The following is a 25,158-nucleotide window of genomic DNA, read 5'->3' as shown; positions in this document are numbered from 1 at the left end:
TCCAGAGATTTTTGAAGTTAAATTTGTGTATTTGCTTAGTCAGTGAGGAATACAGTTTTAATATGGGAACTGCATCATATATCAAAAGTTGAGACTAGCAGCAAAACTGCAATTATTAAAGCTGAATTAAATTAAGTTACTGTAGCTCAGCCCATTGCTTCAGTGAGGAAAACGTTCAAGATTATTTTTACTTCAGGTTGCTCAGAATTCATTCATGTAATAAGAAGAGCTCACAGCACTGCACTCATTAAAGAAGAAAAAAGCCTGTTCACCAACAGAGGGAATGACCAGCAGATGCGTTCTGTATGTAGATGTATGTATAAATAGAAAAAGATCATATGACACAAATGAAGAAGAAGAATTAAAGATTGATTCTTAAAATGCAGAGATTCAGGTAAAGGGGTAAATAATCAGAAAGTGTCACGTCCGCCAGCAACCACATTCTATCCTGCAAACGACCTCTCACTAATGAGGCCACAGCTATGGGTAATTCCAGCAAGCGCCAGCGCACTGATCCGTTATCCAAACACGACACCACGCTAATGTCCGCAGCCTCTTTCTAGGAGCTCCTACCTCGCCATTCAAGGCAGAGATATACTCTTCCTGACTCAACGTCTGGCCTTCGCCCCCCGACTTCGACTTCAGCCCAGCGTCTGGGATGAGTAGCTATCGATCTCCTTTCCCTTTTGCCCTTTTCCCAGATTTTCCGAAACTTTCAGAACAACGCACAGGGTCCTTCCTCTCCCGTCGGTCCTTCCATCGCTCGTAGCCAAGAGGCGGTGTCCCTCACGCATTGTCACAGGAATTTAAACTATGACCACTGCTCTTAGAAAATTGGTGATGTAACTTCTTATTTCTCCACCCAATCTGTTCTGAAGTGGGGCTAAAGTTACTTCAGTTGTTGGCTGAGTGAATCCCGTCCCATAAGTAATAAACACATTCTACTCAGAAACCAGAGATTTAAAAAATACCTTCCGTAAATTTACAGACAATAAAACAATGCCCCTCATAATTGTAAAAAATGTGGAGCTGCAGACCTGGACTTGAAAGGACCTCAATTGATTTTATTGTCTCTTGGAATTCTGAGTTAACTTAGATTGATAAGGAAATCTTTTAAGAACCTGATTGGTATTGTACATCAAATCAGGGCCAAGAACTGAAGAAGAGAATTTTTGTACTAATCTGCTCACTCAGGGAGACAGTATATCCTGGACTAAAGACCACACACACACACCGTGTCACAGACGCCATAAAACATTCCTTTTTATTGAGCACACGACAGACCTGATGGGCTCAATGCCAACAGAAATCACAAAATTTAGAGGGCCTGAATAAAATCAACAATGACAAAACAGATGTGAAATAAACTTTTCTGGCACTAATCCATCTGTACTACAATCGGTGCATTTGTTGGCCAAGAAACCTGGGCCTGTGTTAAATCAAAACCTCTGCCCACTCACCAAAAGCGCAAGACAAACACAGCGCATGAGGGGGTTTCTCTCTGTCAGAGCCTGATTCCTACTGTGCACAGGGACCTCGCCTTCAACGACCTCTTTCAAGGTGGGTGGGAACTATGATCTAGTCCAGGCCTTCATTACTTTGTATAGAAAAAAGAGAGAATCTTAATATGCCAAAGAGGGAGGTTTAATCAGCTGCCAGATTGCATTGTGATCATGTGTGTTCAGGCACTCCTTTCAGCGTATGTTTGCTCTAGAAAGCGGTAAATCAAACTCTCCAGGTGCTCCCTCACTTTGTGCATGAAACCGTCCTCCGCGGGTCTCATCACACACACTGCTCCCTTTCAGAACAGAAACCAGATATTTTTGTTGTTTTCTCGTCTGGCTGTGTGCCCGTGCCTCATCCACGCTTGCTGACGATTTGCAGGGCAGGGGGAGAAGGACAGCCGTGGAACTGCTGCTCCCTATCTTCCTCCTCCGTGTTGGGGGCAGCTTTTCCAGGTCTGGGATGTTGGGGGGAGCAAAGAGGGGGAGGAGACCTGTCACCACCAGCCCGCGCTGCGCAATACACAAGGAGGCAAAGGGATCCTGTCCTCCCCACACCTCTGACCTCTAACTCCCAGCAAAAAGAAGGCTCTGAACACCCTGACTCCATCATACATCTCTGAACTCCTCCACATTTACTCTCCCCTCATAGGCTCTGGTCACTTGCGACCGGTCCTCTCCTCGCTGTGCCAGAGACTACGTTTCGGACTTGATGTGACCGAGCCCTCTCTGTCACTGCTCCAGGGCTGTGGAATGACCTTAGTCAGACTTGACGCTCGACGCTGATACAGCTTCTGTAACTCACTTCACATCTACACTTAAAGCTGACCTTTTTACCAGGGTCTACATCTGATTGCCCTACATCTGGAAAACAAAAAATGTTTTTTTTTTCTTCATTTACTTTTATTGTACTTTTTTGTCTTTTTTCTTTTTTGTCAATTCAAGGTGTACAGCAGCAGCCTTGGGTTTGGAAAGGCAGTTTCTAAATAAAAGTTATTATTATGAAAAAGAACATTCCAAGGCAAATACCTCCCTGGAAAGTTAAAAGACCTTCTGTGGTAACTAAAAATCCCAGGGCCTTTCTCGAAAAGAGTAGGGGTGTTACCCTGATGTCCTGGCCAAATTTCACATTGGTCTTTACCCATCATGGCCTTCTCATAATCCCCATCTCTCAACTGGCTTCATCACTCTCATCTCCTCCCCACTGAGAGCTGGAGTGTGGCATCATGCAGGTGGGGCTACACACTGGTGGTGGTGGAGTCAAGTGTCCAGAAAAGTGCTATATAAGTGTAAGGAATTATTATTAATCACATCAATGGACACACGGTGCATGCCATAATAGATTCTGCATGACCCTGGTTCGTATAACGACTAGCAGCGATGAGCAGACTAGCTTGTTCTCCTCATTTCTGCTTTAATGCTAATCGTGCATCTCTGTTTAGGAGGTTCTTTTCACATTGGGCTAGTGACACGACCCAGGTATAATCTGGTGATGTCCGAACACGGCATTCAACCTCCGTTTGGGAGCCCTGTATGAGCTATTTTTAACATAGGATTTGAAATTGCCAATCCAGGATCCACATCTGGTACTTACAAGGTGGTATTTGCCACTCACATTAGTACAGTAACTAAATGTCCAGTAACTGGAAACCATTATGACAAAGCAGGGTGGAGTGGTGGCACTGTGGCTTAGGATCTGTGCCTGTGGCTGGAAGGTTACTGGTTCAAATCCTGTGGCCGGCAAGGATCCTGTGGCCCTTAACCCCAACCCAGGGGGGCTATAGAACAGCTGACCCTGTGCTCTGACCCCAAAATGTCTCTCCCTGTCTGTGTCTCATGGAGAGCAAGTTGGGGTATGTAAAAAGACGAATTCCTTATGCAAGAAATTGTATATGGCTAATTAAGTTATTTTATCTCAACTTTATATTGTTTTATGCGCAGCAACTATAACAACAGGGAGATGGCGACATCTTGTGGCCATAAACTGTATTATAGTCCATTTTAAGGGCATGCTGGGTGTTGAGAATACTAGAAAGGCAAACTCAATTTTAGAGCAAATCCTCTTTATTTTATGTATTTTTTATTGTTTTTTTTCATAACAGCAAGAATCAAATATAGCAGGAATAATAAAATTAGCATAAAACAAATCGCAGCGGAGGACAGAGTACATTATTTAAGCAACTACAAGCAATAATGTAAGTCTTTGATTACACATTAGGAAAAATCCAAGGATCTGTCCTTTCAGCAGATGAAGAAATGTTTGAAATACATTATCAAGCATCACCAAATTGTAATACTCTCAGATAAAACCAGTGGATTGACTTCACTAGTTTAATCGAAACCAGAACTTTGGCTCTTTTACGAGTAGGTTTTATAGATGCAGGTGGTTAGGGAAGAGATCAGTTTGACTAGTTGGATTTCTGTTACCTTTGTTTCATCTGCTAAAAGTACAGTTTACAACAGAAAACAAATTTGTGTGACCACTGCAGCTACACACGTGTCTTTCTTACTGTATTTCTGAATTTGTGAGAAAGTATTTAAGATTCCTGAACAATGAACCACTGATTTTTTTCTTAGTATTTTATAATATTATACTGTAGATTTAAAATAAACCTTGCTGTTATTCCACACTCTTCTTCTTGAACATGCAATCTGTTTGACTGATGTAAAGACAATACATTGGTTTATAGTTCTACCCCAGTGGTAGGTACGATCTGCTCTCAAAGGTGATCTTAGGGAGGGCTCAGAGCAGTGTTTTTCGGTCTCAGCGTCTCGAGGGTGTGTCATTATCCTTCCAGTTGGCAAACTACAAGCTGCTGGCAAAAAAGCAGAAGCAACATTTTGCCTTTTCTGAAGGAGGTAAGGAGTGGAACTCCAAGCCACTTCCTGCAAGCAACTTTGTTCAGCCTCTATTTTTTAATAATCTAACAAAATTCCTTGTTAATTATAGACATTTTTTATTCAAAATAAGATCTTATTATTATACATGTTTCTTTCTTTTTTGACTATATACAGAAGTGCAAAAAGTCAACCTTCTTCCCTTAGGCTCCAACACTTTCAAATGCAGCATAATCAACGTTTCAGAGTTTGCTCGCTCAGTGATTACATTTTTCTATACGTAAACTTTTTTTTTTAGTTATTCACAAAGCCCCTCGATTTATTGATTATGCAGCTTTTTTTTTAACAAGGCCTGACATCCAGGGATTTAAAAATATTTAAACAATATTTTACTATTTGAAATGGATACAGTAGAAAATAACTTTTACTCTAACATCTAGGAACTAGATTTATTCTATATAACAGTGACTAGTTACAAACAAAATAAATCATCAAAATATTACTCAACTGTCAGCCATGTTTGTTGCCACAGCAACAAGTTATTTTATTTCTTAGCAATGATTACCTCATTGTAAGATATCCATATAAAATATCTTTGTTCAAAGAATGCAAACAGACCAGAGAAGGAAATGACTGACATTCTTACATTTCACTAAAAAATAAAAATCATTTAGTTTACAATACGAATACTTAATTTGACACTACATGTAAATTCAAACTATGAGTATGGTATGAAGAAAAACTATTTTTAATATTCCATATTCTACAAAAGTTATCAGTAAAATCTAATAAGACAAAAAAATCTATGAACTAAATATTAAAACAGTATCCAACCTTTAAGTAATATAAAATGAAAACAACCTAATAAAATGTAAGAAACAAACAAGAAAATATATAAATGCAATGAGAAATAAAATAAGTAAAACTCTAGATGTAAGAACTATGCTAAAAATGTTGAGTTTACTACCTACATTGTGATTGAAATTACATCTTAACGGGTTCACACCCACAATGTAATCTAAGGCTTTAATAGATGTACAGTACAATCAGGAAAAATCAACACATCATCCCTGTACTTTTGAAACACATCACTCTTCTTTTTAAAAACCTGCAAAACACTTGGAAGTACGGAAAATTCTAGAACAGAACTCTCACTTCTTCCGATTCAGTGCTAAACTCTCGGAACTTGGCCCCCCCTTCAGCGACCCAGGTCTTCGCTGAACAGAGCTCCACTGATCATCACAAGCTGCAAAAACAACCTTAAAAAAAGGAATACCTTTGGATGAACCCATTAACAAAAACAAAAATAAAAAAATAACCCAACTAATAAAACTTTTTTTGTTTTTTTTTTCTTAAAGGCTGTCTAAGGCTATATGCAGTTACTCTTAAAAAAAAATAATAATAATAATAATTATAATAATAAAAATAAAATCACATATAAAATTCACCCGAACACATATCCCTCCCTGTAACTACTTTAAACATGTCCATTGTACTCAATGATTTGGTTTATCATGCATCTTCTGACAGTGTTTCTTCTCTTTCCATTTAGAGTCTCCATCTCATTGACAGTGACTTGAATGCAACATTCAGCTCAATGCAAAAGTCTTCTCTGTAAAGCATTTATAGTCTGTTGACTGCTGTATCTAAAGAAATCAGAGCTAAGAAACCTGCAAGGCCCTTTTGTGCTCCATCTCAGAAATGGCATCCTCATGCTAGAGGGAAAAAGTACACTGCGTGTTTTACTATGTTTCCATGCAATGTGTTGTACGTTAGGTTTGACTGTAACCTAGTTTGAGCTGTCCTCAACATGTCACCAGCAGAAGATACCACTTCTGAAATGTTTCAGTCACTAAACCAGTAACTGTGCCATCAGTAAACAGCACTAGCCAAAAAATATATATTTTAAAAAAAATCATAAAATGTGGATAAGGTAAAAACAAATAACACTGCAGGGATAATACTCTAGTTTGGATGTACAGTGTATGGCACTTAATGTGTATCCTACAACATGGTAATTAAAGCCAGGATGTGCTTTAAAATATACACAGTTGTGGCTTTTGCTCAGCACATTCATCTGTCATATACCTCCTAAACCTCCTGTTACAATCTATTACGTTAAAAAAAATTGAACCCCTACACAAAGAACACTGTGCATGCACAATTGACTCATCTATAATTGGCATTTTTGTTTAAATACAAGGTGCACTTTTGTTTTCTTTTTTTGTAAACCATGAAACGAAATACATAATAATTAAAAATGAAACAAAAAGTATTTCTTGGTCTACAGAAGTACCAATACATTTTCGACAGGATTTAGTACACTACTGTCAACCTTTTCATTCAGAATGTGTGATGTTGAATTCCTTTGTGCATATATAGAAATGTATGCATCAATACTGCTTAGAAAAGGCAGACAGTACTGTATGCCGGACAGTAACACAGTTCAACTCCGCTCTACATTTAGTTGAAGATAGACTATAGGTGTCAAGTGTGCGGTATATATATTCATTTCTTCTGCCCTTCGCTCACTGTTGTTAGCATGCATTACATCAATGATTTCCCACTGAAGGAAGCTGTGTTGGTCGATGTTATTTACACAACAGATGATCGTTTGTCCTGAATGGTACACCAGCACACATTTCGTTTTGTGTATGATCTGGAAAACAACAAGAACAGAAACAGGACTTAAAACACCCGGCTGGAAATAAGAGACACAGAGATGACTAAAGCACTGCCTTCTAAAGTCTCCTAAACTCAGCCACGGGGCAGCAAACAGCACTGAAAACGGCACTGTCATGCTGTCATCTTGATCTGTGTTTTTTATTAGTTAGATACACTCTTTAGCCTATAGCGACATAACATATAGCACAAACAACTTCATTTTGAATGTAGTGGTGTATGAATATATATTTTATAAGTTTCTGAAAGGTCAGTCATCCTGGTGCAAAAGTAATGTGGTAGTCTGTCAGTCCATTAATTGTTCTAAAAGCAAATAATTTTGCGGTGAAGTAAGAAGAGGATTCTTCACATCACTGCCATTTAATCTCTATTAATATATCAAATATATATATATTTCCTAGAAATACAATATTGCACTGTATCAACAGCTCTGGAGCTATACTGCCCTCTAGTGTAGGGAAATACAAAAGAGAAGCAAAAGAAAAACGCGAACAACACTTTTAGTTTGCTACAGAATAACCACAGTTGGTGAATAAAGGCAGTAAAGGGCACTGAAATCACCTCAGATTATCAGCATTATGTTTTCACAGCTCTTAATGATTGTAAATATAATAGGAGTGAATAGAGGAACCATAAATATTGGTAGAATACACTGGAAATACAGTTGAAACTGGTGTCTGACATACAGTAGATGGGTGAGGCAGACAAATTTTTCTTGAAAGAAAAGAACCATTCGAGACATTATTAGAGCCGAATGGTGGGTTCTCACTTGAGCATGTCTGACACATCTTACTGTATATGGTATAACCCCTGATGAGTACCACATTTACACACATTCAGGTTTGTTCAGAAATACACTTACTACGACATACCAAGGAATATAAATGGCAGCTCAAAGGCCAACAGGATGTTGTTATTTCTGGGGTATTATTCTGATAACCCACCATGTGTGAGCAACACAACTTCAGAAAAAAAAAACTTAATCCATCTCATCAAATCTATTTCAGCCCATCTCACTACCACACCTGTGCTCATTCCATCATGTCTGCCAAATCTGAGCTTCCCAAAGGCTTATATCACTTTTATATTTGGGCACTAATATGGACAAATGTTTTTGCTGTCCAAAGCAATGATGAGGTAACTACTGTGCTCCACAGTATGTCACTACGAAGCTTCAGACTACAAGCTGTAGGTATTAAACATAATGTAGACCAGAAATCCTCCCTTCTAGCCCTGAAGAGTGTAAAGTGTCAACGACCAATTATGACCAATTACATCAATAACTGATTCAATTCAGTCACTAAGATTAAAAGAAACCTGTAACGAAAGCCTTCTTTACAGACCCTATGCAGACGACACAATCCAGGGAAAAGTGAAGAAAACATGGGGAAAAAGTCATGCAGGATACGGGGATGAAAACAGGGGGGCATGTCCATGGAGTGCTGGTGTTCGGGGGAGGTGTGGCCGAGGCAAACAATCCGGGGACGAGTCAAAAGCGGAATCCAAAGACAGGGCAAAAGTCTAAAGCCAGGCGATCCATCCGGGACTGACGATTAAAAACCAGAGCCGGGTCAGGACCGGCAGGGGAAACGGGAACGGGAACGGGAACAGAAACTAAAAGCATAACGGAGCCAGGCACATCCAGGTCCGGGCTCGCATGATGCAGAAACCAACGTCAGCGTCTGGCTTTTAAGGTGGGCTGGAAGGAGGCTGGAACAGGGGGCAGGTGCACAAAATCAGGTCTGAAGTAAAAGAGCCAGAGCGCCCTTAAAGGGGGGGGGGGGGGGACTACACTTGTGACAAAACCCTAGAATGCCCAGGAATGAGGAATGCTGCTTTAAAATGTCATTCACTTAGGATTTCTTGACAAAGGAAAAATAAAATTCAATGTATTAAAATGTAATGCTCAATTCTTTAAAAATATTTTCTGAATTGCCAGTAGCAGCTTTGGCAAAGTAACTTGTCTATACATGATTTTATATTCCACGCATTTGTAATGAGCAAGTTAAGCAAGCTCTCGAGATCTTCTGAAAAGCTGTTAATTAGTGTTTCTGTGCCATCGTCCTGTCTTTATGAAGCACAACCGCCCTTTGTGTAATGATCTGAAGACGTCTGGAAGTACTCCTATCAAAAAGTAAAATGAGGAAATAGAGCACAAGGTTTTAAAAAGGGAAATGAAAAAGAGAACTTACTGTTCTGTGTAGAGCTTCCTACATCTGAGTAACGTACTTGTGGCTAGTCAGATGATCTGCAGATATTATTGGAATCTAAAAATAAAAAAATTAAAAAATAACTTCTAAGAACTACAAACTCTCAAAGTTTAAAACTGCACTTCAAACATTAATAGAACTCATTCACAATTGAAACATTCCCCATTGCACAGTACTTGGAAAAGAAAAATGAGTTTACATACTGATTGGCACGTGACTGTAATCCTACTTGTAAACACAGAATTTTAAATAGGAGCCATACGTTATTTTAGTGCTGTTGACCAAATCTAAACAGTGTTAAAAGCTGACAGGAGGGTAAGAGGAAGAGAGGGTTATAGTTCCCCCATGCAGACCCCACTTTCCTTCTTGTTGACCTCCACAGAGAGATTGGATCTGGTTTTGATGAATTATGAAAATAGATGCAAATTTACTGAAAACCTCAAAAAGTCAATTAGGAATTGATCATATTATGTGATTTGCCGTTGATATGTGGCGATAATGTGAAAAAACAATCAAGCAAAAACAATTTGGGCTCTTGACTCAACCAATCAAATGAACTCCTGGCCATCACACTTCTAAATGTCGACTACAACGGATCTCTTATATCATGTCTAGGGAATCTTAGCAGGTGCAATGGCTTAGTTCACTTTCATACTTTGGCATATATTTGCACAAATATTTCAGCTGTAAAAAGCAAATGTTTAGTATGACGAGGTAGTTACAGTATGCCAAAGTATGTCAATTTGAAGCTGGAGTCCAGGCGTGCAAATACTGCACAAACTGCATACATTGCACATACAGATCTTAAGCAAAAACTACCTCATACATACCAAATGCATGTATTCGTAGGTAGTCAACTTTGATAAGGGAGATTCCTCAAATGAGAAAGGACAAAAATTGCACATTAAAATTATGTACTACATTCAAATGAACATTAAAATAAAGACAGTAAGCTCTACAGTAAGGTTAATCATTTTCTAGGCTGGGTGAGTGTGAATGAAACTACATACAAAATACTGAACTTTGTCATGAATTCTTCAGTGAATGCTCTGCCTGAATAGTCGAAAAGTTTTCATTTAATCGATATACTATGGAAGCTCGTGACTCCTGGACCCACTAAATCCGTGGCACTGACCAACATGAAAAACTGCTCGTCAGCTATGGCACGAAACATAAGCTAAATGGCATACAGAAAGACTGGCAGTGTGAAAAAAAAGGATCAACAGATAAGTGTATTGTCCTTTTTAAACACCTTCACTATGGTGTAAGGGCCAGCCTGGTGAGTTTACCCCCTCACATCCCCTCCCTGTACTGTAACCGTAACGAGAAAAAGTACTCTTGGTCTCCCTTCCTTAGTTTTCTGTGTCACAGATGTTGCTCAGCTCCAACACCTGGCAGAGTGTCCGAGGACACTATTTTTTTTCAAAAAGTGCAATGATTCTCATGGTGCAAAACAGCGATGGGGTTTAATTGAGCGTTCGGTGTCAGTGTAGGCCAACAAGAGGGATTCTCTTTCCCCAGTATTAAAACTGCTCTTGGGAGTCGCTCTGTATGGAGAGAGGAAGCTGTAGATGAGCTAACCTGGCCGGCTGTGGCTGTTGCGAAGGGAACACTTGTGGCAGATGTTGTTGCTGCGGACACAGTGGCGGGCGTAGCACCGTGCATCATGGGAACTTTCGGAGGGAGAATCACATAAGCAAACAGACAGAAGAGTGTAGCAATATGGGTAACGACGCAAACGTGTGGTAGAGAGTATTAAGGCATGGTAGAGTTATACCAGCAATAAGCCATGTGAATATTAAGTTATTATTATCAGCAGGAGACATGCAATTATAATGCAAAGCAGGGAAATCATTCCAAGATGTGCAGTAAACGGAACAAAAATATATATTTTTAAAAAATGTCATTTTTAGTTTGTCTGCAAAAAAAATACTTAATTCTGCGTACATGCATTTAATAATTAGCAGTCAACAGTTTTTTCTACTAAAATAACACATCATAACATCCACCATATATACATAGAAAGTCATGTACAATACTAACATACAAATTATTTTCTGCTAGGAATTTAATATCCAAAATCTTTTAATTGTGCTTAAAATGTTATTCAGGAAAAAAACAAACAAAAAAAAAAAACAATCACACTACGTAATCATAAACAGACCTTTCATCTGAGACTCACAACCCACCAAAATACACAGGCCATGATCACAGAGACAGGATTTAACAACTGCAGGATGACGTGACTGCTTGCTTTTTTTTAAAAATGTGAAGCATTACTTGGATTTCAACTTTTGTATCAAATGGAGAGGTGTTAGTGGAGAAAGGTGGCGCAGCGCACCGTGGTAGAGATGAGGGCACCCGTGGACTTTGTTGGAGTGTGAGCACTTGGAAACACTTACGGAATTAGGAAAGAAAGCTGGCACCTACCAACACTTGTTGCAGGTGTCATGCACAAAATCGAGCCTGCCCATCATGCATTGCAACAGGAAGGTGGATTGGAAAGGGGAAAAGAATCAAAACAACCCATCACAAGTGTAATTAGAAAAATAAATATTTGAACAAGAAAGAAAATGTTGTTATGGGAACAGCTGCATAAATATTAAAAGCACAATCAATTCACATAGTCATCAGCTACTCAAGAGTGCTTGTTTCAAGGAACAACATGGTGTTAATCTTGCCAAGTGCTGGTAAACATTCAGACACATAATTCTGCTCAAACATTTGGGCTGTTTCAAAATTGTTTTGGGTTTTACTTATGACTGATGTAAAGTGTAATACGAACTGTAATATTTTCACTATGTCAGACAACAGTTTGTTTTTTAATTTTCACTACTTGCTTCTTTATGTTTTGAATTGATTATTGCAGCCTTCATGCAAGAAGTGTACAGCCGATGTCTTGTAAACCCAGATAAACTAGTTGGCTTCTACACATTTCTCTCTGACTCTGGTTAATCCCACCAATCAGATTCATGTCAGGAGCCTGAGGTGGCCTTTCAAGAACTCTGGCATCCACCTTGGTTTCTAATTTCCTTATCATTGTAAAATTAGAAATATCTATGGACTGTTACTTTTGTTGCATTCATCTTATAAAATAGAAATAACCCAAATGTTTGTACCAGTCTGTACCTGAAGTGACACATGTGAAACAACTCATTTCAGGTACTATTCACCTGGCTAACCTTAGAGGTTACCCCATTAAACAGTTTTAAAATGACTGCACCCAACATCTAAACTGTCAGCTTTCTTAAAGTCCAACCTAAGCAAAACTATCTTGCAGACAATAGCTGGGTGAATTAATTGTTTTTAAAAACCTATCTTCTGGATTATTCAGTAGGTAAAAAAGATCACTTTGACCTTTCTAACAGTATTAATGTATTAGAACATTAGCTGATTCCTTTATGGAATACAAAGTTTTCTATAATTAGCTCTCAATCTCAATCTATAATTACACTGAACTAGTAAAACGCCTACATAAGTTTAAGGTTTTCAAGCTACTACTGACCTTAAACATAGAAAAATCTAAATAAAATTAAATAATAATGAAAAGTATCAAAGACTTAAAAAAGGAACACCTTTAAGTATTATGAAAAATTCTTTCTGTCTAATGACTACTGTAATTGTCGCCGTAAAAATTATTATCAGACACATGATGGGAAAATGGTCATTGATCACTGTTAATACCATCCTTACACGAGGGGAAAAAAAAAGACTCTTTAAGCATGCTGTGCATTCAGCCAGGATAGTCCAGGTGGATACTCAGATCTCAGTACAGGATCTGTTAGCACATACAAAACTGCAGAGGAATGTGAAGCACATGAATCTTAAAGCTGCAGTGACATTTCAGAAGAGGGCGCAAAATTAAAAAAATAACACTGACAATGATTGCTGAGGGACCCACCCGATCTGAAAAGCCATCAAACAAACTAAAGGAGGAATCTATCCGGTCCCATTCTATTCAGAGTGTCTGTACTGGGAAGGATCACGACAATCTACAGGCTATCTCAGGAGCGCAAGGTAACTAACTAATGAGTAACTAATGAGTGCTCTCCAACTGAATGGGACACCAGTCCACTCCTCGGCCGTGGTTAACAGCTCAATTCAGAGTCACCAAGTAAAGCTATCACTGTCAAACCTGCCACTAGGAGCACCCAGAAAAAAAAAAAAACAGGCAAGTTAAGAGCACAACATGCAAGCTCCACACAGACAGATCTGTCGGGCGGTGCTCACTGTCATGCCTCCATACTGCCCTAGGGGAATCTAAATTTGGAGAATTGATCAGAGTGTGTGTTCTGGTTGCTCAAAATCCCGTTTTGTTGCAGTAATAAAATAACAGATTGGAATAACAGCTCCATTTTACTTATTTAGTTAGGTGCGGTAACTGTGAAAAGCCTGGTTATGATTGAAATATGTGGTCTTTTGACCACATCATATCAAATAGTTATGGTTACCAAGGGATAAATGTAGCAGCAGTTAAATATATGAAATTTTTACCATCATCTGTAATCACTTAAAACTGTGTGGCCACACTAAACTGGTGCCGATACATCACTTTCATACTTTTATTTTTAAAACAACTGAGATGTTGTCTGAGATGCATTCTCGTTGTAAATAAGATATTATAAAACAACAATTCATGATTTCTGAACGAAAGCTAAAAAAACGGGCAAGACTAAATAAAACACAGCAAGGCTGCTTGTTTAATTTTAAGTTATACATTGCAGTGAATCTACAATCCCACAATGCCCTGAACAAACTGTATAATGTTCCCTGCAATCAATATCATTTTATTTTTAGAATGTCCTTTACAATATCCAATAAACTGTCAGGGAGGTTTGATCAAAACTAACCTCGATATCACAGAAAGCTTTACAAACTGATGTCAAGGACAACAGTTAACCTTGGTTGTGCTTTTAAAAGGGACCAGCAGCAATCATGCTTAATCAAACCATTTCAGTGAAGAAAGCTATAAGCAAAGGAGCCCAAAGAAAGGAGAACAGGCCATCTCAAATTCCATTAGAAAACAGTAATCTTGGATTTGATTTTTAACCATTAGGAATCCAGATTTAACAATGAATGAGACTCTGAGCACCCAATAACTGTCCCGCAAAGAAAAGAGATCTCATACGAAAGTTCATGACTGTTCTCCCGATTCTCTGCTGTTGTAAAAAGTAAGGAGGAAAATGGTATTCCTGTAAGTTCATGTCAATGAACACCCGAAACTGTATGTAAGGGGGTTATCGCATAAAGACAAACAAGTGTTAATCTGTAAGTGCTATATGAAATAATCTGCCCTCGCTTGTCTACGGAGTCTCACAGTAAGCAGACGCTCCTACCTGATGGGATAAATGCGGTTTGTTGCTGAAACTGCATGTTAGCAAGAGCCTGTTGGTATTGGAAAACACCAGTATTAAAGACAGTGGCGGCACCATTGGTTTTTTCAAGAGCGGGTCTCTTTGGTAATGGAGGGAGCACACCGGGCGGTATTCCCTGCAAACGAGGATGTGCAACAGAAAGAAAGGAGGGAGAAAAGGAGCAGAATGAAAATAAAAAGAAAGAAAATAAACAGTTATCAGTAGAGGACAAAAACAGTCTCCCATCACCTTCTCTAGCAACCAGCAAGCAAGCAGCAGACTGAACTACTTAAAAAAGCAAGACATCTCTACTAACTAAAACAACAACAACAACAATAACAATAATAATAATAATAATAATAATAATAATAATAATAATAACGCTGAACAAAGCAAGCATTTCTCTAACAGAAATTAATACAAAAATTGGAGCTGTATGTTAAAAAGCATCTTCATGTTTAAATAATACAAAGCAACAGCCCTATGGTAACAAAAATGATATTAAAACAGAAAGCTGCACTGCTAGCTCCATGAGAATCAACAGTGAAAGCCAAGTTAATTCTTACTCTAGCAAGTGATTTATAAAGATCCAACAGGAATATAACACATTAAACCCCAGACTTTTAACCCCCAAATTAGACATGCAAAACTGGAAACAATACATGCAAGATATTTAAATACTAAACATTTAAATCCTTTTTAACTAGAGCCATGCCAACCACACAGATACAGATACTATAAATACAGTTTAAAGAACCCTCTCCATATTTAGTTAGAAAAGTCTACAGGTGATGAACTGAATGTGGTTAAATTTACAAAAAAAATCTGTTCAATTATTAAATTGATATTTTAATATGAAATTACAAAAATCCCAAAAATTTAATTTACTCTGAAAATGCCACAATCAATTTATCACCATGAATGAAATATTTGCAACAAAAAATAACAATAGTAATTAATTGAACAATGTTTTAGTCAAAACTTGTATCTACAATAAAGCTACATGCCAAGCTAAAAGGTGAAAGGTCATAGTACCAGGTCAAAGGTTGCCTCGAGGGGTCGCTTCAGTGATTTGACAGCCGACTGAGTCTTAATTAGCAGGCAGCGAGCACATGATGGCAATGGGCCAATGGGGTTCAAGCGCATTAACATAAACAGCAAGCAGAGGTGCATCATGGGGGCAGCAGTGCATTTTGGGTAGGTGAGAAAAAAACAAATAAAAAACAAATCATCGGAATGCAATATACAACGAATAACAAGACTAAGCATGCACAATAAAGGCACTACTGTTGTTATTGTAAGACTAAAGACCTGTAGTTAATTACAAACAAGGTAAATCTAATGAAACAGATTTTGCCTGTGCTGCTTTTTTCTTTGGTTTTTGCTCAACAATTGTAGGGTTATCGGGTTTAAGCAACAAAACACGGACTCAGTTCTTCAGCTAGCTGGAGCTACACATATCACAAAACAGTGCTAACATGACCTTCTACCTACGGATCAAGTTAGGCGGCTGTGTGAAGGAGACTTATAACATTACAAAGAGCTGAGCACAGGGAGAAGGAAGGCACTGGTTCAAACGCAAAGAAGAATGCCGTCCTAATCTCGTAACGCAATCATGCGGCAGGCGCTGCCTGGCGATGCGAAACCCTAAAGAACTTCTACGGTAAAAGTAGGGCGACCTCGCAGAGCTATACGCCCCGTGCCGTTTCTGCTCGCCGTTCCTTAAGGACGAGGTCGTCCCGGCAGAGCTGCACTGGGAGGCTCAGAGAAAGACGAAAGGGGCGCCTGCAGGGGGAGGCCGCAGGGGCGCTGGCACCTACCATGGCAGCGGCGGTGGCGGCCTGGGCCGCAGCGGCCTGGTTGACCTGGTGCTGGGCGGCCTTGATCTTGGCCTGCAGGTGCGCCGGCGGGTGGAAGTACTTGCACTTCTCCCGGGAGCAGCGGCCCTTGATGTAGTCCATGCACACCGTGACCGTGTTGTCATTGGTGTCGATCATGGCGCTGTCGGAGGGGTGAGCGAAGCGGCAGTCGTTTTCCCCTCTTGTGCAATTTCCGCGCTGGTACTCCCGGCACACCTGCAAAAGGAAACCCCCCCCCCCCGGGGTGAGCGGGCAAGAAAACCGACGTGTCCTCGTGTGTCCTGAGGCAGCAGGGATACAGCGGCGCTGTGGCTCGGCTTGCGGCGGCCGCCCAGCCCAACTACGGCTCGAGGAGAAGAAGGAACTCCCCCCCTGCAGCACGACTGGGAACGCAGATAAAACTTCACACAGGACCACGGCGGTCAGCCACTGCTCTCACACATAACACATTCACATCATCCGGGAGTGAGAGGTTCCAGCGGGCAGCTGTGCCAGTGTGCGCTGGCTGCAAAGGCACAAGCACCTGTCAACTCCAGACTGAAAGGGAGAAAGGAGAAGCACACAGAAGAAGACTCGTCTGCCGAAACGCTGTGCTTCTCCTTTATTTCTCAGTGTGGAATGAATTTTTACTTGTTCCTCATCTATGAATGAGAACTCACACATCCATAGCACATTTCCTAATGGAGACAAAATCTGACAAGAACCTCTGACAGCCACTGTTTTCATTCCAGCACGTGTTATGACACTCCAATGCAGTCTTAAAGCCCTAGCACGGCATTATACCAAATGTATCCACACCCCTCGGCAGATGCCTCAATGTAAAATCTTATTTTACGTGGGGCTGCTGCTCAATATGGAGCCTCATTCTACTGCTGATGAAGTTACTTTTTTTCCTATTCATTTTGTAAGAAGAGATTAGAAGGTGAGAAGAAATTATATTAGAAGAAATGGAATAAAGGTAATTTAATGAGATAATTAGCACTCATCATCCTTGAATTGCTCGACCTGTTTAGCCGTATGATTAACCGAGAAGATACTCTGATAAACTAATAAAATGCAACAATTTATGTTTTATACCAATAGCCCATTGGGCACATTTCTGATGCTAAAACCACTCTGCATTAGTATATGAATCCTGTCCTCCATAAACTCCATGAATGGGCTTCAGAAAAAAAGTATGATGATTTAAGGGAAACTGTCCCGGACACAACTAAACCTTTTGTGCAGTTTGGGTCAATCTTACTACTCTGCGGCACATTAACAAAGTCTTCCTGTAGCCAGTCCTGAAGTTGCGGTTTTCCACTAGGACAATGCGAGACTGGACCATGCTAGGGTTAAAACTTGTAAACCTCAAGACAATAATGTCGACATCACGCCATGGCCGATATCAACAGGAGCCAATTACAGCTGGCTAAACCTCCCCAGCTGACTGCAGCTGACTGGAAAGAGTCTGTCTGTCCGTCCAGCGCTGAACTGGACTATAATGCAACACTGTCCGTGTTAATGTCCAGGGGTGAGTCACCTGGGACTAACATGATATCAATTTGACAGTGTGTCAAGCTTCCTAGTGAAAACTTATCACGTTTCTTTAAGCTGTATTTCTGTTCCCATTTTCCGAGTTTGTGTGCTATCTACACTTACCATATTCGATTAAATACATTAGATCTGGGTGTCGCGTTTCTGCTGTGCATTAGCATAAACGCAAATACACATGAAAGTGGCATAAGTGCTTTGTCATAACATAAAGCACTATTTAAAGACATGATGTAGGAAGATGATTACAGATGCCGATTCAGCGTCATTAGAAGTTAGTTGTATTGCAGGAAGATAAAATGTTATATATAATTATGTATATAGCTATTTGTACATAGTGTGGTATAAATTGCTGGTATCTTGACTTTATTATGACTTTATTCCCTCAGTGTACCACTGAATTTAAATAGGTTTTACTTCCTAGTGACCACTAGAGGGCACTCCTTTTCTGTTGTTCAAAGGAGGTCTTGGCACTGTGTAATATTTGACTGCTTCTGTAGGAAGACCAAATACTGTAGTCAATAAACCTTTGAACAAAATACAATATTTATTCCTTTAAAAAAATCTGAAACTGAGCCCTGTAATGTATTAATAAATCTGAGATCCTCTGCTGCAGGGCGGCCTCAATGACAGGCAGTGAGAAATGTTCTAATAGCAATTATTTAATGAATTTTCATGCATTTGAGACAAGCATAAAAATAAAGGAATGAAAAATGAAAAGGGGTGGAATTTGTAGAAAAGGTAATATTTTTACAAATTAGAAATTGTGCCTTGTATTTCCCTTATTGTGCCTTTAAGTGCACATGAACAGGAGCGATATGGAATACATTTTTCAAGCCTTACACATTAAGTTCAAACTTAATGAATGAGTCACATTTGTGACTCCAAAACGCAAAACAAAACTAAGAAAAGTAGTAAATTCACTGCATATTCAGTTCTGCATTTGAAAATCTATTTCAAAAGGGAACCGAGGCTTAATTTTAGTTCTGCAAACAAAGTCTTGCATTGACTTTGACCTACTCGACAGGATGTTGATTTAGAATGGTCATTTAGAACTTCTAATGTGGATCAACTGCACCAGTTTTCTCATTTTAGGAATGAACAGGATGACAGATTCTGCAAGCGAAAAAAGAAAGCCACCCACAAGTGCTAGCAAAACCTACTGCCGACTGCTTTTCTAGACCGTTTTGAAGTCTGTTTTGCAGGGGTGAATAGACAGCTTACTTAGAGTAAAACTGCTATTTCCAGCACAGTATCAACGATACTGTAAGAGACCTAATGCCAGCCAAGTCCTGTGCCTTCGATAATAAGTTAGTTTTCTATTGATTTTCTTCCCGTTTAGCTTCTGATGATAGATTCACAAGTACTACATGCTTTCTCAAATACTGAGCCGGTGTCTACTACCTTAATTGGTTAAAGATGCAGACCACTGTACAGCTTATTTTTTAACGATTTCTCAATTGTGCAGTTGCCAACGATACATGTACTTATTCAGAATGGAAATAACTGACTTTCTAAAGTACTGATGCCTTGAAGCAGATGACCAGAACAGCACCCTCGAACATTTTTGATCAAGTCAACAGATTTCTGTGTAGCAGAAACACAGAGCAGAAGCCTTTAAAAACTAGCAGGGTTTGCACATTCTACGTCATATATTTTTGTACATATTTTGTATGTTTGTACATGTACATATAATATATACTTATGGCAACGTTATGCCGTCTTATTTATGTCTTCATTTACAGAAATGTGCAACAGATCTGTTTACCAGCATCTCCACAGCACACTCCTGACCACATACACCTTTATCTATTCACGTGGGCTGAAGATGAGTCATTAATTTAATCACTGAAGACGCTACTAGAAATTCAATAAATAATCCAAGCCGAACTTTCTGTCGAACTCATCCGCAGGAAGGCTTCACGTTCAAGATTATGGGAAGTGCAACTGTCAAGACGCACTCTTACTTCACAGCACATTCCAAAAACACAACAGGATGTTTGATTGCATGTGAACGGATCAGCACTGCTGCACTTTCAGGTCATTTCTGCTGTTTGTACCTCCTTTCCTCCTCCTCCTCCTCCATGTGTAACAGGCATACCGAGCGAGTCGTGGAAGTGAAGTCAGCCCCCTTGAAACCCGGGCCAGGGCGGGGCCCCGCTCTGAGCTCGCTGCCGTCTCACACACACGAAGCAGAAGCCTTCGGAAAAGTGGCAGGGAGGGGCGCCGTGTTTGTTCTGGGCCAGTGAGCGACCGTGACCGAAGCCAGGCAGGGGCGCAGCAGAGCCGCGTGCAACTACGCGGAGGGAGGCCACGAACACAGCCGGGCGGCCGTGAAGCAGAGCGCCTCCCCCGAGACTGAAGCTGCAGTGCCCCCCAGTGGCAGGGGAGGAGCTCGCAATTAGCTGCGCCCCCTCGTCCGGGACACCGAGCGCCCCCGAGAATCGAAGCGGCCGGGGCCCTGGGATTGAGATCGACCCAGGTCACCCCAGACCTGCGGACGAGGAGGAGGAGGGGGAGGGGGAGAAAGTCACCGCGATGCAGCCGCCTTACCTCCAGCCTGTCGGTCCTCATGAGCTTCTGCGCAGCGGCGGCGGCCGCAGAAGGCACAGGGACGCCGTGGTTGCCCGTGACCAGGACCGGGGCGCTGGGCAGAATCTCCGCAGGGACCAGGCCGGGAGACACGGGCCCCAGGTAGGGGTTGAAGGCTGCAGCTGCTGTAGCATTGGTGGCTAGGCTTGGCGTGACAGAGAACATTGGCTGCAAGACAAGACAGCAGGGGGCGCCACTGAGCAGGAGGAGCACGATTTAGGCCGAATACTTAACCCGCACTTTCCCACACCACAGGCCCCCCCGCCCCCCCAGCTGCAAAGAAAGTGCTTCAAGGACGACCACTTCTTCCACTTCCACTTTCTGTGCTATGAGAAAAGCTTGGCTATCAGCAGGTGAAGCAAACCTTGAGAACCAACAAGCTGGAGAAAGCATGGGGTCAGCACCCAACTGTAAGTGACCTGTACCAAGCAACAGGCTCTGTTCTATGAGTTTTGTAACTGGGAATAAAACATTACAAAGGGCAGCAATATTATTCCAGTCACCGGTTAAAATAAGACAGTATCACCTTGTCCTTGACCTCATCAAGTCTCTAATGCCAGAAAAGCAAAGGATAACTTGTAGGTGCTTTGATTTTTTTACAGCGCATGCTGCATGCTGTCAGCAGCCTCTTCAGGCTTCTTGATTTTTAAAACACGCATCAACATTTAATCGAAGGTCGGTGATCGTTCTGAAATCTAGAAGTCTACCAGCAGGACAAAAATATTTTTTGAAAAAAAGTTCTGCTTTTGAAAAGCAGCTCTGAAAAGACTAATATTTAAACATTTCCACAGGCATTCCAGTTAAGACAGATGCAGGATAATACATTGCAAGAGGGATAATGCACTGGGTAGCTTGTGGCTTTTTAGAATAGTGCCAATTTTAACCTCTAGTGATGGGATTACAATTAACTTTGTCTTTTTAATTTCAAGTATCTAGGAGCCTCAGATATTAATGTGAACTAATTAGATCATCTTCAATGATAAATCATGCATGAAATTAAAATAAGCTCCCACACTAAAAAAAATGCTTTTCTTTCTTCTCTGCTATTCTTCATTCCACTCTCCTTGTGATTTAGTATAGGGCTTGAACGTAATTTTAAGATCCATTACATATCACTTTTCAGAGCTTTCGTTACTCCCTCTAAAGTACATCTCCTTCAAACATTTAGCTTTCACTTATTCTGTCTCAGACAAGATAAGAAGCTTGACTGCTCCTGCGGAAACATTACCTTCTCCCTCCCCCTAAAGAGAAATAGAGCAGGAGAGTGAGAGTGTAAAAGAATGCTGTCTTTTTTGGCACAATGAGAAGAAAATCTTTACATGCATCAAGGAGAAATCTAACGTATGTTTGAAATCTGCTAAACATTTTTTTTTGCTTAGCTTTCCATTTAAATTGCTTTGTGCTGCAGTTAATCTTACCCAGCCTTGTAAAGCATAACCAAAGCTTCTTTTACAGGTATGAAAGAAGGCTTGCTCAGGTTTTTATTTAGAGGAGCAAGCCCTGACACTTGGACCCTACCTTGAATTTCACCTGGAGATGTAACGCAGAGAAAATGAATGCTGTGTCCTGCAGGACTACACACCAGTTCAAAAGCAGAGGATGGACAGAAGGTTCAGACAGAGAGGAGATACGCTCCCTCAGCAGAGTGATATATACCTTCTAACACACTGTATTAATATTTATATTAATTAAAATATATATATATATAAGCCTCTGGCTTACATTAATAAAACATTTATCACCACATGCAGAACATTGTCCAAAATGAATACAAATCATATTTAATCACATGTGCAACTATAAAAGGCTTTTTGTGTATGAGCAAATAATTTCTTATGTCTGATAAATGGAGGAACTGGGAATAGTCTTTGGACAGAAAAAGAAAATGCTGCAGAGCTATAGATAACAGAGCCCTACATCTGTGGGAGTACACATGAGAAAGCATCACTTTTCTTTGGCTGAAACCCTCGGTGATTATCAGTGCAACTTCTTCCCATCTCTGTCCCAGAGTCCTGAGAGGACCCAAGCTCCGACACTGCACCCACTAGCTCTCTCCCAGCCTCCAGACACCGAGCCAATGAGCCAGGCTGGGATTCGTCCCAGAGCTGTCCCAGACACCCGGATCATCTTACAGCACACAGCCTGCAATGGGCTGGCACACAGGGCAGCTTCAAAACAGCACAGGCATACAACCAACGCTCTGTCTCAGGACCACTACTCATCTACAGGTCCTGTATTTCTAACAGGCAACCAAAAATACCTCCCCATGTTTAACAGCTGAAGATCTAAGAGTTTATCATTCTCTAACTCTCATGATACGACCATACCTTTAAAATCATAATTTAGATAAACTACATGTATCTGAAACAACATCAACAGTCTAGGATTTTGCTAATATTTATCCAATTTGGAAAATGCATACAGAAAGCACTACGGAATGCAAGTAACCTAAATATGACAGTAGTTGATCTGTCAAAACAAATTAGCACACATTAATTGCTTTTCCATGCGAAAGATGGAAGTTCTAGATCTTCATGGGGTAACACGCTATTTCATATGTTCATATGTTACTGCAACGCTGGAACAAATTATTTGATTTAATTCTACTTTACTTTCATCAATAAGATCTCAATTGTTTTCTCTTCCTATTAAAGGAATGGACCTTCCTCCACATATTAGTACAATCCTGAACATTTCCTCAGCCTCTTCAGACTTTGAATATATTGTCATATAAATATAGCATGAAAAGAGCCCAATTTTGTATCTTTTATGCTACATTTGAACAATGTAGGAAAATGTTAAACATTTAAAAGTCAATCTTTGTGCCCCCATAATTCTCTTGATGTAAAAATCATAAACACTTTTACAACCTGCATTATTAATTACTGCAAGAATATCTGACATATTTTAAGAGTCAGCACCTCAAAAATGGCCAAATGGGATCCTTTTCAGCTCGACTTTATTAAGGAATGTTAGCCAAGCTTAGCAGCTGAAGCTCGGCAGATTTGTTAATCCGAGAAATTAAAGAGAGAGGGAGTTTGTTTTTGAAACTTCGTATCAGCCCCTCAGGCGTTTGGTCAAATGTTAGAACAGCCCGGTCACAATTCCTCACTGTTACAACTCCTCACTGTGCTCCAGTGAAACGCCAGCATCTGTCGGACATCTGACCCATCCGATCAGGTGTCCACGCTAGCCTGCCCCCCCTACCCCCCCCCACAAAGAAAAGAAAAAAAGTCCCTGGACCACATTTAGAGTCTGTGTCTGGGTCACCAGTTTTGTCTGATCAGCATCTGAAAGGCTCGCTTACCATAGGTTGTAGCTGTGTACCAGGCATCATGGCGTTGGCCAGCTGCATCTGCTGGGCTAGCATGGCCATGTTTTTCTGCTGGATCAGGTTATTGCGTCCATTTATCTCCAGCTGTGTTTTTAAGTGAGGAGGAGGGTGCAGATATTTGCAGTTTTCTCGTGAGCAGCGGCCCTGAGGAGACAAGGAAAACAAATAAGTGAAGAGAAGAACAAAGGAACCAATACAAATCCGCAAACAGCTTCAAATTGCTTTCATTTCAGACGTGCAGAGAGAGTTCTCGAAGGCATCGATAGCTTTCTTTACTGGCACCAGATGCTGTCCCTTCGCTGGCTTGTGAGGGACAGTATGTGAAATAAATTAGCAGCTGCATAACAGATATGGCTTATTAGGCTCTTTCATATTAAAGGCAACCTGCACAGTTTCAGTCAACGTTTTCTCCAGCAAACAGAAGAGCAGCTCAGATTCCTCACCTTCTCACCTCCTGATTTATAATATGACAGAGGTTACCTTACAAGAATCAGAGAAGCAGAGAGGTCATTTAAATGTGTCTGATTCTATAAAAGCAAGGATTGCTCCAGCTTGTACAATGCAATTTGCGTCTGACGTGAAAATTGTTATTTTTTCACAGCTCTATACATATTTCAATCACGCAGGGGGAGAAAGATATTCTCATCCTTGAATATTAAGCAGACTGAGCCTGAGGGTGTGTATGCCCACCCCCAGTAAGGAGACAGTATAATCACATTTAGCTGCACAAAGTTGTGGTCTATTCCACAGAAAATAAAACCTGTAGTTCAGCTATAGAAATTTGCAGAAGTACATTAACTCCAATATACTATCAGAATGCATAGCATTCAAAGGTGATGCACTCGTGATGATTTGTGTTAGTAATTATAGTACTTTACTGTGATATTTGTTTTGCTATGCATTCTGTAATTAAAGTACAGTGCTCCTCTACTTTGGAATACTGTAGATGTATTGGCTGCATGTTTTTTAACCACAAAAGCTAAAGACCTTGTTTTGAGCAAAACAACTGTCCCTGTTCCACCCTTTTCTCTACAGCTTTATTGATCAGCACTAATTGCAAAGGCGTTCTATTTTCAGCCGCCCCGTGGCTGTTGACTGAACTTCTACACTGGCCAACTACGGCTGACTGGTAGGCGCTGTAGGAATGGAAATTAGTTAATTAATCGCGACTAAAAGCTTAACGCAGCTTGTTGGCAAGCTATAATCTCAGAATCGCACCTCTCAGCAGATGATGATTGTTTGACAGCCATGTTT

At 40.4% G+C, this 25,158-nt stretch overlaps 1 protein-coding gene across 25 annotated transcripts in view; it reads right to left on the bottom strand.

Annotated features, from left to right (window-relative positions):
* Window positions 1-3,548: 3,548 nt before the first annotated feature.
* The window catches only part of mbnl1 (muscleblind-like splicing regulator 1), an 88,248-nt gene continuing 66,638 nt past the window's right edge, over window positions 3,549-25,158 (bottom strand). For 9 of the 25 annotated variants that reach the window (XM_069197799.1, XM_015360803.2, XM_015360814.2 and 6 more), the window contains 10 exons: window positions 23,878-24,048; window positions 20,532-20,738; window positions 16,407-16,661; window positions 15,622-15,675; window positions 14,569-14,722; window positions 11,663-11,698; window positions 10,814-10,905; window positions 10,063-10,107; window positions 9,215-9,289; window positions 3,549-6,999 (listed from right to left, as the gene is read on the bottom strand). In XM_069197799.1, the coding sequence (XP_069053900.1) occupies window positions 9,233-9,289; window positions 10,063-10,107; window positions 10,814-10,905; window positions 11,663-11,698; window positions 14,569-14,722; window positions 15,622-15,675; window positions 16,407-16,661; window positions 20,532-20,738; window positions 23,878-24,048 (1,071 nt within the window). In that variant the 3' untranslated portion in view covers window positions 3,549-6,999; window positions 9,215-9,232. The remainder of the gene's footprint in view (window positions 7,000-9,214; window positions 9,290-10,062; window positions 10,108-10,813; window positions 10,906-11,662; window positions 11,699-14,568; window positions 14,723-15,621; window positions 15,676-16,406; window positions 16,662-20,531; window positions 20,739-23,877; window positions 24,049-25,158) is intronic. The other 16 variants (XM_015360808.2, XM_006637424.3, XM_015360810.2 and 13 more) reach the window with 16 other exon arrangements.

This window comes from Lepisosteus oculatus, chromosome 13 (assembly GCF_040954835.1).
Source record: "Lepisosteus oculatus isolate fLepOcu1 chromosome 13, fLepOcu1.hap2, whole genome shotgun sequence".
In the NCBI taxonomy this organism is placed as follows: domain Eukaryota; kingdom Metazoa; phylum Chordata; class Actinopteri; order Semionotiformes; family Lepisosteidae; genus Lepisosteus; species Lepisosteus oculatus.
Note: the sequence above shows the minus strand (reverse complement) of the source record. Positions and strands in the feature narration are given on the sequence as shown.